The sequence below is a fragment of the Somniosus microcephalus genome, chromosome 19 (genome assembly GCF_052327205.1).
Source record: "Somniosus microcephalus isolate GS21.2 chromosome 19, FLI_Smic_1.0, whole genome shotgun sequence".
In the NCBI taxonomy this organism is placed as follows: Eukaryota; Metazoa; Chordata; class Chondrichthyes; order Squaliformes; family Somniosidae; genus Somniosus; species Somniosus microcephalus.
In genome coordinates, this window is record NC_141005.1 from 52,614,319 (window position 1) to 52,627,392 (window position 13,074).

At 44.9% G+C, this 13,074-nt stretch overlaps 1 protein-coding gene across 1 annotated transcript in view; it reads left to right on the plus strand.

Annotated features, from left to right (window-relative positions):
- ksr2 (kinase suppressor of ras 2) overlaps positions 1-13,074 on the plus strand; it is a 568,763-nt gene that overhangs the window by 247,539 nt on the left and 308,150 nt on the right. Inside the window, exon 4 of the mRNA XM_085961784.1 lies at positions 1,741-2,245. Within this exon, the coding sequence (XP_085817910.1) occupies positions 1,741-2,245 (505 nt within the window). The remainder of the gene's footprint in view (positions 1-1,740; positions 2,246-13,074) is intronic.

Genomic DNA, 13,074 nt, shown 5'->3' on the forward strand with positions numbered 1-13,074 from the left:
AGTGTCTTTAATAACAGGACATGGGTTCAGAGGACAGCTTATTTCAAGAAGAAACAGAAAGAAAGAAAGAAAGAAAGAGTTACATTTATATAGCGGCTTTCACAACCTCAGAACGGCACAAAGTGCTTTACAACCAATGAAGTAGTTTTGAAGTGTAAGAGCATAACATAAGAGCATAAGAATTAGGAGCAGGAGTAGGCCGTTCGGCCCCTCGAGCCTGCTCTGCCACTCAATAAGATCATGGCTGATCTTCGACCTCAACTCCACTTTCCTGCCCTATCCCCATATCCCTTGATTCCTTTAGAGTCCAAGGGGGAGAAATTCATTTTAGCCCTGTTTGGGGCGCTAACTTTTAAAAGTTGAAAAAATTAGCGCCAGGCACTAATATTTCTTAACTTTTAAAAAATTCGGTTTTGCGCTCCAGGAAGGAAGTGGAGCGCTAAATCAAGCACTCCACTAACTTCCTGGAGTGCAACAGGCAGCAGGCGGGGCGTGCAGCGCTGCCACGTTGGAAGGCCTTTCTCTCCCTTAAAGGGAAGGGCCATCACTGCAGGCTCTGCAATGGAAAACGACTTACCTGGTCCCTGACAGCAGCTGCGATCCAGCCCGATGCAGTGCAGCAGAGTGCCAGACTGATCGAGCACTGGGGAAAAAAGGAAAAAAACCCAGAAAACAAGCATTTGATTATCGTTTTCCCTACCTCGGCCACCTCGCCTTTAAGTATCGCCCCCGAAGTGCCTGGCCTCCCGATGAACGCCTCCTGCAGCTGTCGGTGTTGTCGCCCAGCGATGTTGCAGGAGGCGGAACTGTAGTTCGGGTCAGGGGCGCAACCGGAGCGATGTGCACGACGATGACATCATGATCTCCATGCCGATGATGGAGATTGGTGCACAACACCATACCGCCGCCGTAAACCTCCCGCTAAATTTAGCGGGAGGCGATATTCTCGCTGCGGCCAGGTGGAAAGTGGTTAGCGCCCCATTATCGCCCCCCGGAGGCGATAACAGGAGGCACAAAGGTGTGCAATTTCTCCCCCCAAAAATCTATCTCAGCCTTGAATATATTCAATGACTGAGCATCCACAGCTCTTTGGGCCAGAGAATTCCAAAGATTCACAACCTTCTGAGTGAAGAAATTTCTCCTCATCTCAGTTTTAAATGGCCGACCCCTTACCCTGAGACTATGCCCCCGAGTTATAGACTCTCCACCCAGGGGAAACAATCTGTCAGCATCTATCCTGTCAATCCCTCTTCAGAATCTTGTACGTTTCAATGAGATCACCTTTCATTTTTCTAAACTCCAGAGAGTATAGGCCCAATCTACTCAATCTCATAGGACAACCCTCTCATCCCAGGAATCAATCTTCGTTGCACCGCTTCTAAGGCAAGTATATCCTTCCTTAGATAAGGAGACCAAAACTGTGCACAGTAAGACCAAAACACAGTCTAGTCATGAATATAGCTAAACTGGTCCCATACTGCTTCTAGGCACTTATGCAGTCAGAACCCAGAGTTAAGCTGCTAGCAAGAAGTAAGCTGAACATTTGCCTAAATTGTCAACTTCATGCACTCCTGATTCACTAACACTAACGGCTATTTTTTCTTTTAGGAAAAATGGTGTTGTAGCCAAGTCAAATTGTGACATAGTTGGCTGGTTGTTAATTAAGACTGCTAATTATAATGTTCTCATTGTTTTCATATTTGGTGGATTTAATGAGCATCTTGTGTTTTTGAAATGCAGGGAGTAGCCATTCCAGCCAGGACTGGGCTATCCAGTGGCCTACAACAGAAACTGGGAAAGAGAATACTCCTGTCAGCCAAGCAGAACCTGTCCAGTGGCCTGGATGCCATATCGCACACAGTCCCAAGTTCCCATCAAAGTTCATGCAGCAAGACCTCCATTCAGTGCCTGTGCTAGGACCCTCTTGTACATACGCAGATAGACTGACCATTGGAGATCCGATTGGACTTTGCCCTACATTAGAGACTGGACCAAGTTCCCTGCCACCGTCTCCACGACAGCGGCATCCTATTCATACTCCTCCTCGAACCCCTCCAATAGTGACGACAATGACACCTCCGGGAACGCCACCGGTGAGGAGAAGGAACAAATTGAAACCACCTGGAACTCCTCCGCCAACTTCTCGCAAACTGATTCACCTCATCCCTGGCTTCACTGCACTACACCGAAGTAAATCACATGAGTTCCAGCTAGGAAACCGAGTGGAAGAAACACAAACCCCAAAGTAAGTTAAATACTCTTAATTAATTATTCTTTCTCTTAGAACTTTATGTCTCGACCACCGACTGTTATCTCAACAATGCCGTCTTAATAGAAAAACATTTTAAGATGAAATTAATTTAATCTAAATCTTCCAATAGCTACGTAGACGTTGAAGACAATAACATAGTAAAAAATCAAGCTGAACATGTGAAGGTTCTTCTCATCTAAATAAGCTTTTGGCGTAGCAATGCCCTTTTTCAAACTTTGGCACACTGTTAATATACAATTGCTAACAACTGTGTTTGTAAAATATTGGGCCAAATTTTGCTGGAGCAGGGCATCTAATGGCATCTGCTGTTAGTTGTACTTGCCCTTTTAAATTTTTCATGTGACAAGTTGCTGAAAGTGCGAACTGATAACGGCGCACTGAGGGAAACATGGTGACATGAATCTTGTCATTCATGTGGAAATGACTTATGAAGTAATACTGGGTGGCCTGCTGGTGGCGCTGTCCAGGGAGTGTATAAATACTCGGTCATGGGCCCAGCTTGCTCAGGACATTCTTTAACAGGAACTAGTGAAGGACACAACTAGATCTCCATGTTGAAAAACAGTTGATTAAAGCCTTGTTTAATACTCAGATCAAGTGCCTAGTAGTTTTCTTACGTCAATTTAATCAACTGCCATGTACGCGCACGTGCGGTACCCTGATGGCTGGGAATCCACAGTGTCACTTTGGGATCTGGCTCCCTGCCCAACCGGTCCCACAGACCCAATCGATAGTGGGATCCGTATTAATGACGCCGATACCCTGCGCTCCTCTGAGGATGATGCCCTACCCGGTACGTCAAGGGATCTGCCAGCTATTCCGCCGGATCAGCCCGGGGAACAGAGCACTCCCCGTGGGATGGCCACCCGAAGCCAGGATGCCGGTCAGTCACCGACTACTGAGCAGGGTGAAGCCAGCTCTGCACCAGTGGGGGCCCGCACCCGGAGCCACGATCTCCCCAGTCCCCCTCAGATCGATCAAGGCGACATGGACTCTGCCGGCCCGCCAGTAAGAACCAAGCGACCCAGGGACCAAAACAATGTCCGAGGAGACGTTACTTCCGGCCTTCAACGGAGATCCAAACGACTGCGTCTATTCTTAGTCCGATTAATTCAGTAGAAGGAAGCCGCCGGACTTCCAATCTTTCAGGCGGGAAGAATGACATGAATCTTGTCATTCATGTGGAAATGACTTATGAAGTAATACTGGGCGGCCTGCTGGTGGCGCTGTCCAGGGAGAGTATAAATACTTGGGCATGGGCCCAGCTTGCTCAGGACATTCTTTAGAAGGACACAACTAGATCTCCATGTTGAAAAACAGTTGATTAAAGCCTTGTTTAATACTCAGACCAAGTGTCTAGTACAGGTAGACTATCCTTTATCCGCACTTCCGAAAACCGAAAACCTCTAAAAACCGAAAGTTTTTTCGTGGAGCGTAAGTCGTGCGCACGACATGACCAGAGTGGCGCCAAACATGACAGGAGTGGTCCAGGAGCTCTGCCTTTCCCTGTGAGCAGGGCAGAGGGTCACAGAGTTCCCTCCTGGGTAGGAGATTGCAGGCCGAGCCGGGCAGTGTGAAGGAGGTACCGGGAGAGTGAACCCAACAATACAGCGGCCCGTCCGATAGTCTTTTCTTCCCCCCCCGCCCCCGACCTGATTTGCGGGCCAGCTTAGTGTAGGAGTCAGCCGATATCCGGCTTTCCCACAACTGGCGGCGGCAGTCGAGCCCCAGACCCCTGCTAAGTCAAGGAATTCAGATACGGAGCAGGGGGAGCCAGAAACCTCGATCTAACGGCAGAAATCAGCAGCCGTTTTGTTAGGTTTTTTTTCTTCCCCTAGCATTTTTTTTCTTCCCCTAGCATTTTTTTTCTTCCCCTAGCATTTTTTTAAACAGTCAGGCTGTGGAAAGAGTCTCTGTAGTTTAGCAACAGCTTCAGAGACGCTTCCAAGGCAGGGCCCGAGTGTTTACAAGCTGTTGCTAAGCAACAGTGTTTGTTGTCAAAACCTTCTGAAATCCGAAAAATTCCGAAAACCAAAACACTGCTGGTCCCAAGGTTTTCGGATAAAGGATAGTCTACCTGCAGTTTTCTTATGTCACATGGCATCTGGGACCTGAGTGAACAAGGCATCAACTGTGTATCTCCGTAGTGAATTAGATTGAAGGTTGTGAAATTAACAGCACAAGGACTGAGAAAGAAGTGTAAGTTAGAATGGGTGAATTCAATGCCAAATTGGGTACATAAAGAGAAATAAAGTGAGGGAAAGAAAGATTGGATTAAGAGAGAAAGAAAAATAAAGAGCCGGAAAGGAAAAGTAAAAAAAGTCAAATTTGACATTTTAAAATCTCCAACAACAATTAAAACCTGAATGAATATAAGACTCCATACATGTAATAGTTATTTTTTTAGTGCCAGAGAGGTTGATTGGCAGTTATTATCACTTATCACATTGTTAAAAGGGTACTTAGGCTTGAAATGACTTGACTTATCTTTCTGTGCTGCATTTAGTTCGTATCTACCGCACACATACAACAACTTTACACCATTCAATGCATATCAGTGGTGAGGCAGACAGCGAGATGCTGTTTTTGCAAAACTAATGGTGGAGCACACCAGCAGCACCAACATCCACATCAACCTTCTCTGCAATCAACTGCTGCTGCACTGGACACAGGGCATCATCACCCGGACACCAGCGATGGCCTCACCATGGCCAGATTTGCTTCACTTAACACTGAACACCCTGGCTGCCACATAATGCACCAGGTTGGCACCACCCCACACCAGCACCATAAAGCACCCCTACAATGTCCAAGTCATTCCTTCCACACTCATCACCATTGGGGGGGGGGGCAACGTTATGTCTCACCATTCACTGGAACTCACCAAAACCCTTTCAAAGGTGAATGCAAAGTGGTGAAAATAAGGATTTCAATGCTTGACAACACATTAACAGATAGTTTACATGAACATTGGCTAAAACATCCAAGTGCCCACCTTTGTGTGCTATTAGTTGGTATGATTGGACTAGGATGAGGGTGAGTGTGAGGGGTGGCTAGTGAAATGGGGAAGTGATAATGTAGATAGAGAGGGATGGGTGGAGGTGCAAGGTAAGTTGGTGTGAGTAAGGATGTGCAGGTGTAGGGTAGGGAAGGCAGAGTGATGGGGATGTGAGGAGTGGCACAGGAGGATGAGGTTGTGTCTGGCTTTGCAGTAACGTTTCATGATCTACTGAGATCATTGAAAGGTTGGCGCCACTGCAGCCTGGCCCTCCTGATGACATCCCCGCTTGTGTCCTCCTGTGCAATGTGCAACCAGGCTGCATTGGTCTCCTGGGGAGGTCTCTTCCACCCATTGGAGGGGAAGAGAACCTCTCTGCGTGCTGTAACTCCCTCCATAAGCATATGGAGGGAGTCATGGGAGAGCCTGGGTGCAGCCGTGCACCTTTGTGCAGTGATTGTCAGTGTTTGCAGCACCTCAATGCTGTAGAACACGGACAGCACAACCATCAAAATCAATTTGGACATGGCCCCTTTAAGGAAACCGGTTGATGACGCGTCATCAAATGACGCCATCGGACCCACTTCCTATTAATTGGCCGGGAACCTCGCCCCATCATCGTAAAATCTTGTTGGTGGCCGGGATCCAGACAGAGGCGAGGTCCCCACACTGACATCGCCCACCCTGAACCCGCTGAGGTTGGAAAAAGCCAGCCTTTTATGTCTGTACAGAGTTTTATGTGTGTAGAGTTGTGTGACTCTAGAGAGCAAATAGTTAGGATTGTAGAATGATCATGTCACCACAGACCAATCAATTCTGTCAAAATCAAAAGTCAGCCATTTAAAACATTTTAGTCTTTTTTTTTACTAGCTTACCTTTTAAAATCATTTGCTATAATTTAATTTTATTTCTACTTTTAAATTATTTTTAGAGTTTTGCTTTTTTAAAATCCTTTCTTTCTCCCAGGCAACCAGGTCCAGACCAGCACGGCTTCTCTCTTCTGCCTGATCCGAATTCCCCTTTCCCTCCAAGTGTAACCACCTGCCAAAGTTTTGTCTTACTCAGTCTCTCTGCTTTGCCAGACCCAATATGACCCATAACTCTTCTCAGCTCCAACTGCAGCCAGAGTCAGGGCTGGAAATGTAAACATAAAGAATACATTTACTGTATTTAGAAGTGGATTTACAAGAAAATAGAGAGGCATAGGGAGCAATGAGGATCAGAAAAGAAAAAGAAGACAAGCCCATTCAAAAAGTAATACAAAATACAGAATCAGAGAGAATGTATACATGTATGTATACAAACATGGAAAACCTAGGCCAGATTGTCAAATACTGTGTGGAATACAGGAAACTCTTTTTTATCCGGCACCAACGGGACCAGCGTGGTGCCGGTTTATCAAAAAGTCCAGATTACAGAGAGGTATAGTAAAAGGTACGAGAGCCCCGTACATAGCAACAGATCCAGGCTTCCCAGGTGCAGGAACCCCGGCCACAAGATCCAGGCATCCCTGTTGCTTAGCAACAGGTGCAGGAACCCCGGTTACACAGCCACAGATCCAGGAACGGCCAGTAATATGAAGTAAAACTTACCTGAACCTACTCCTGAATTTTGCCGGTTAACAGAGATTTCCGGTTATTTAGGTGCCGGTAAATCGAGAGTTTCCTGTACATGGATTCTGTCCTGTTGAAGCTGTGATGAATAGAATGTCAGCTGTCATGGATCAGCAAGGTAGAATGTGATGTTTGATTGATGTCTTCAAACTTTGCTGGATCCATGACACCTTTAGGGCTGGTGAGAAACTTTATAACTTAAATTTTCTGCTAAGTTTTAGATTCTGTTATTTACTTCAGGAGGATCAATAAGTTGGGCGTAATCCATGTCAGGGAAATTGGACATGGTCTTTGGGAAGGTAAAAGGCCTGGTGCTCTGAATGATTGCTTCTCATTCCATGTTTTCTTCGTGCTTTCATCTTGGAAAAGCAGAAACGAAAGGAACAATTTGAAATGAAATTTCACCGTCCAATATTGTTTTGAATAGGTTAATACGCTAAAATATCAAACAAAAGAATTTGATACAATAGTGATAAGGGTGTGAATGAAAATATCGCTCAGCATAATTTCCAGGCTTTTATGACTAAATATGTACAACTAATCATGGTTTTACCAATTATTTGTCAAATTAAATTGTCACTCAATGAACTGAATAATATGTTTGCCCTGAAGAGTTGCAAATTAATTTTTGAATAAGGTCTTATAACATAAAACCAAGCTGCTGTTTGATTAAGCTGCATTTACACCACCTATATTTCATTTCATTGATGCTGTAGGACATAAGTTGTGGGGTCCACAAGACAAAAAAAGTCAGTGATATTGGGAATATAGGCACAGGAGTAGACCATTCAGTTGAGGTACAGATCATATCCTTCCCTGACAAAAATCAGTCTTGAAAATTTCAATTGTCCCAGCATCCACAGCTTTTTTGAGGGAGCGAGTTCCAGATTTCCACTACCTTGTGTGTGAAAAAGTTCTTCCTGATTTCACTCCTTCCTGGCCTAAATGACCTAGTTTTAATTTTAAGATTGTGTCCCCATGTTCTGGATTTCCCCCACCAGAGGACATAGTTTCTCTGTATCTACCTTATTGAATCTCTTTATCATATTCGAGATCTTGGTTAGATCACCTCTCAACCTTCTAAACTCAAGGGAATACAAATCAAGTTTATGCAACCTGTCCTCATAATTTATTGATATCGAAAGTAATTTTGAATCATAACATTGATTTGTATCACAAAATTTACAATCATTTTATACTTGTAGAGCAACACTTTCCCTCCATTCATATGGAGGATAGTTTAACCAAATAACACAACGTCAAATGACTATTATGTTAATGTTAGCAGATCTGCTTGTAAGTTAGCCGTACATCAATGTATAAATATTTTACACAAGGGAGCAGGTTGAAGGTGCTGTAAAACCATGGAGAATATTCTGAATTGATAAGTTATCTTGCTGTTCTAGGTATTAAGGCTGATATTCCTCTCTGAACTCCTACTGAGTCCCCAACAGGTCCAGCACTGCATCTGTGAGTTGAGAGTTGCCTGGAATTTTCCAGGTCCTGACCATTTGTTTGGGAACTGAGTGTTCTTCAGGCACAACAAAGAGGAAAGCCTCCCCTGTTTCGTATACAGAGAATATTTAGCAACTGTTTCTTGTTATCAAGAAAAATTGAAGTTCTGTCTGCAGAAGCGCAACTGTTAATGTAGGGGCTCATGCCTGTGGCTGACTTTTCATGATTGTGACTCCCATCAAAATGAGTATTCTAAAACTCCTCACACTGGTCCTGGAATTCAATGTTATTAATTAAAAGGACAATATCAATTTTGATTTGGATGCTCATCTCTGGTTCTTTACCTAGAGAAAAACTTGCTTTTATTTACCTTTTATTCTTTAAATTAGCAATTCTGTTGATGTATTTTCTCTTTTATTAAACATTGTGACATTTCACAACAGACTTCTTGCAATCAGTGTATTTTGCCCAATAGGGCAAAATTTCCCAGTCCTGTGGTACCTGTGGTGAGGTACCTTGCCTGCCATGAGCACGTATCAGAAAATCACAGGCCCACTGCTCACGGTTTTCTGATATGCACAGGAAACACTTGAAAAATCAGCGTTTATGGGCTGGATTTTGTCGTTTCCCACCCATCTGGAGCGGGGGTGGCCGGTAGATAGTGGGAAACCTGGAGTTTTAACTCCACAGCATGCGTGTGATGTAATCGGCAGGTTTCCCGCCCGGAAGTCAGCCTGACTGACAGGCTGGCTTCCAGTCGGGCAGGGAATGCTGATCAGGACGCCACAGGACCAGGTAGGTGTGGGGTCCGGGGTGGGAGTCTGATCCCCAGTGGGTGGGGTCCGATCCCTGACCCCGGGGGGTGGGGCGGCTGCTGGTGGGTGATCTTGGGGGTCGGGAGGAAGCACTTCTGCTCCTCCCGGCCCCCAAGGATTGCTCCCTGAGCCTGTGCTCGCCTCGCTGCAGCTACCGTGAATCCCGAGCCCCAGGATCCCCGGCCGCCAGCAGTTAAACCTGCAAGGCAGGTTAAAGCAGAGTCTTCAGGCCTCATTATAATATTTAAAATGCCAACCCGCCTCCTGAAGTGGGTTGGCTGCACGCCCCCCATCCTGCCTGAGTAAAAGGTGAAAGTAGGCGGGTTGGGGTCGGGTTTTAGATTTTCAAAACTTTAACTTCCCCCCGCCCCCCCCACCCCCCCCCCCCCCCCCCACCGCCTTCAACCCACCCATTTTTTCATGTGAAAATTCCCCCCTATGTCTCTTTACTTTGCCACCTATTCACTTTCTGGAATTTTGAACTGAGCAAAATCATGTTGAGAGATAATTAACACAATCCTTGTGGAATCTAATGTGATGTCTGAATCAACAATTATAATGGGAGCACAGACATTAATGGATTCTAACCGCGGTCCATGTCATCGGACTTTTGCATTTACATTGAGATTATTTTTTTTTTATATTGGCTTGTTATTAATTTAATGAAGAATGCATCTGGAGTGCACATCTCATTCCAAGAATGTGTGGCTCCTAAGTTGTGACAATAAGTCTAGCCCTTCAACTGCGGAAAGACCACACTTTCAGAACCTTTTTGCAATTCATTCTCAATAAAACTGACTTTCTGTAAATTCCTAATATTCCTTATCACCAAGCAAGATTTGAGGAACGCTCAGAACTTTTTTTTTTAGTTAAGAAAAATGTTTCATGTTAATAAACTGCAAAGCAATAACCATGTTACATTTTTAACATTGGTGCAGCAATGTGACTGCAGTTCTTGTATTTGGGTAATTATTCTAACAATGTGGATTCTTGGCATAATAGCTTGCAAAGTTTCCTTTTCATCATTCTTGCTGTTTCCAGGCATCATCCTAACATATGTTGGAAATTCTCTCAATAAGTGACTTATTTTTCATTGCAGGCTGTGGTGATTGTAATGGCTCAGATTTGATAGCTGTAGACATGTTGCATCCACGATATCTGAGCATAAATGAAAGTGGCATATTGATCTTCAGGGACTGAAAGTGGCATATTACTGTGTAGGGAACGGCCACTTTCAAGAGAAACAATGCCTAAGGAGAAGGAGTCACTTGGAAAGTTGAGTTAAAGCAGTTCTGAATGAGATTGAAGTTAAAAATACAGAAGCGTCCAGAAATAGACAGTAAAATGGACGAAGAAAAATGAAATAAATAAAACACAGAAAATAAAACAGATATAGGAGAAAATTGAATAAAGTAAAAAGTATCAAACACAATGATAAAGAGATAGCAAGAGCTACACATGGATGCATTCTCCCCCATTGAGGCAAAGTGTAGCTCTCTCCACAACCAATGAGTGAAAAACCAATTAGACATATCCCAATTTAAAAGAATTGGAAGTTTTTAGTCTCCGCCTGGAACTGAGAGAATACTAGGTAGCCTGGGCTCATTCTTGGAAGCTCATTCAGCACAGCCCCTACCCTCATCTGCTTTCCCCACACTTGTCCAAACACCAAACCAGCAGGAGAAAGCAGACGAGCAAAGAAGTAGAACTGAATGAGCAACAAAGTTGCACTGTCTAATGGATAGGGTGAGCTTTAATGGGCCTGATGGTCTTTCCTCAACCTTGATTGTAATTATACACCCATAAATAGGCAGGATAGTGACCTCAACCAACAGGACCCACTACCGGTGGAAGTGGGGAATGCATAAGAGGCTAGAGTTGGAGGAGCACAGAGTTCTCGGAGGGTTGTAATGCTGGAGGAGGCTATAGAGATAGGGAGGGGAGAGGCCATCGAAGGATTTGAACACGAGGATGGGAATTTTAAAATCGTGACGTTGGTGGACCAGGAGCCAATGTAGGTCAGCGAGCACAGGGGTGATGGGTGAGCTACATTAAACAAAACTAAAAACTTGTAAGAAAAGATAGGGAAAGATATAAAGGATAAGTGATGTAAAAAAAAAATTAAAGTAGAGGTATTCTGTAAAGGGATGTCTGTACCTTGTCCCAATAAAAAGGGAGCACTTCAAACCTTTATGCAGCTAGATTTTCTTTGAGTTTGGAAAATAAACCTTGAATTTTAAATAGAAGGGGTGATTTTCCGATTCCACGCTCCCAATGGGAACCCTCACCCACTAAGAGTGTATATTGGAAATGATGATGTGACTTGGCATGCTTTTCCAATCATTTTTTGAAAAATTGTGCAGAGTTATGGGGGGAAAAATTCAGTTGGTTTGTGCCTCCCGTTAGTGCCTTAAGAGGGCGCTAATGGGGCGCAAAGCAACTAGCGCCCATGCACGGCGATGTTTGCGCCGCTCACGAAATTAACTAGACATTTTGCGGCGGCGCTAAACACTACCGCCACGATCTCCTGCGCCGGCAGATCGTGACGTCAGTCGAGTGTGCAATGCCCCTGTAGCGCCCCGGACTGGATATTGAGTGGTGTCCCTGTCTTACCGCCTGCCGCTAGCAACGACAGGTTGAGGGGAGTGTTTTGCAGTGGGGAAGGGACTAGGGGAGCGCTATTTAAAGGCAACCACTTCCTGCCTTTTTTAGTCAGCAAAATTTTTGCACCATGCTTTTTGAGTGAGAGAGAGAGACTGCAGGAGATATTCAAAGCTGTGTTGAGGAGTACTGAGCAGCACTTTGCAGGTTCTTTCTGATTTGATCTTCCTTGCATCGATTTAAAAGAGAATATGGGGGCTGCACTCTGAGCTCTTTCCCTGGTCCTCTCCTTTGTTCTGAAAGGATTCGCAAATTTCATGTCTCCCCCGAAGATTTACTTTTGGTTTAGTAAAGAAACCCTGGTTGGACTGAGTTTAAAATCCAGGGCTCAACAAGATGGCTGCGGTCAGCCTCATGGCCAAGGCCTGTAAGTTTCAGTTTGGACTCACAAACTTGGATTCCGATGACTGTGAGAAGGAACTTTCCAGAAACTCGAATGCAGACAGACCTTCTGCATTTATGCATGAGAAGCAAACCCAGTGGCATTTGGGCCTCTGATTAAAACCCATCAAGGTTGTTTACACAGACAATCAAGAGCAGGCAAGGCCTATTCAATATGTAATGGGACAAGCTTAGCTGCATTTCAGACCTTCGTTAGAGAACATCGACACTGTTTACAAACGATCAGCGGGGCATTCAGACTGGAATGGCCCTATCACGAAACCCGTTGGACAAAGGGGAACACTGGTGAGACGTTTAAAACCGATTAACCGGCCATCCAGGTCGATGGGCCCAGATCGGTACCCTTTGTATGAGTTTTAACACGTCCAGATCAGACAAAAGAAACGAGCTGATCTGGCGGGAGATAAGGGCTACCGGGAAGGGTATAACTAGTCCCTCGGGAAGCCATCTCTTTCTCTCTCTCTCTCTCCCGCCTCGCCTCCAGTGCCCTGCCATATCATCAACCCAGCGAGAGGATCGTCGACGAAGAGCCCGTGCAGGGAAGTAGGATACCCGCAGTTACGTTTGAATTACTGGGGTATCTCTGCTTTGGGGCGGTGAAAACCTAAAACATCGGCAGGCAACAGGGCACGGAGCAGGCGTTTCAACCTCCTAGACTGGTGAGCATCAATTTTCTGGCCCATTACAAGACAATCTAGATAGGTGCAAAGGGTGGGAGTTGAGGGGAATTGCTAAAGTGTCATTTTAGTCATTTTCCCTCGATGTGTCCATTTCTCCTCCCCTATTAAGTGTAATTGTGTTGCATCCATAGTGATTTTTCTCTGTATAGTAATTGTTTCTCTATTTTTAATAAACATT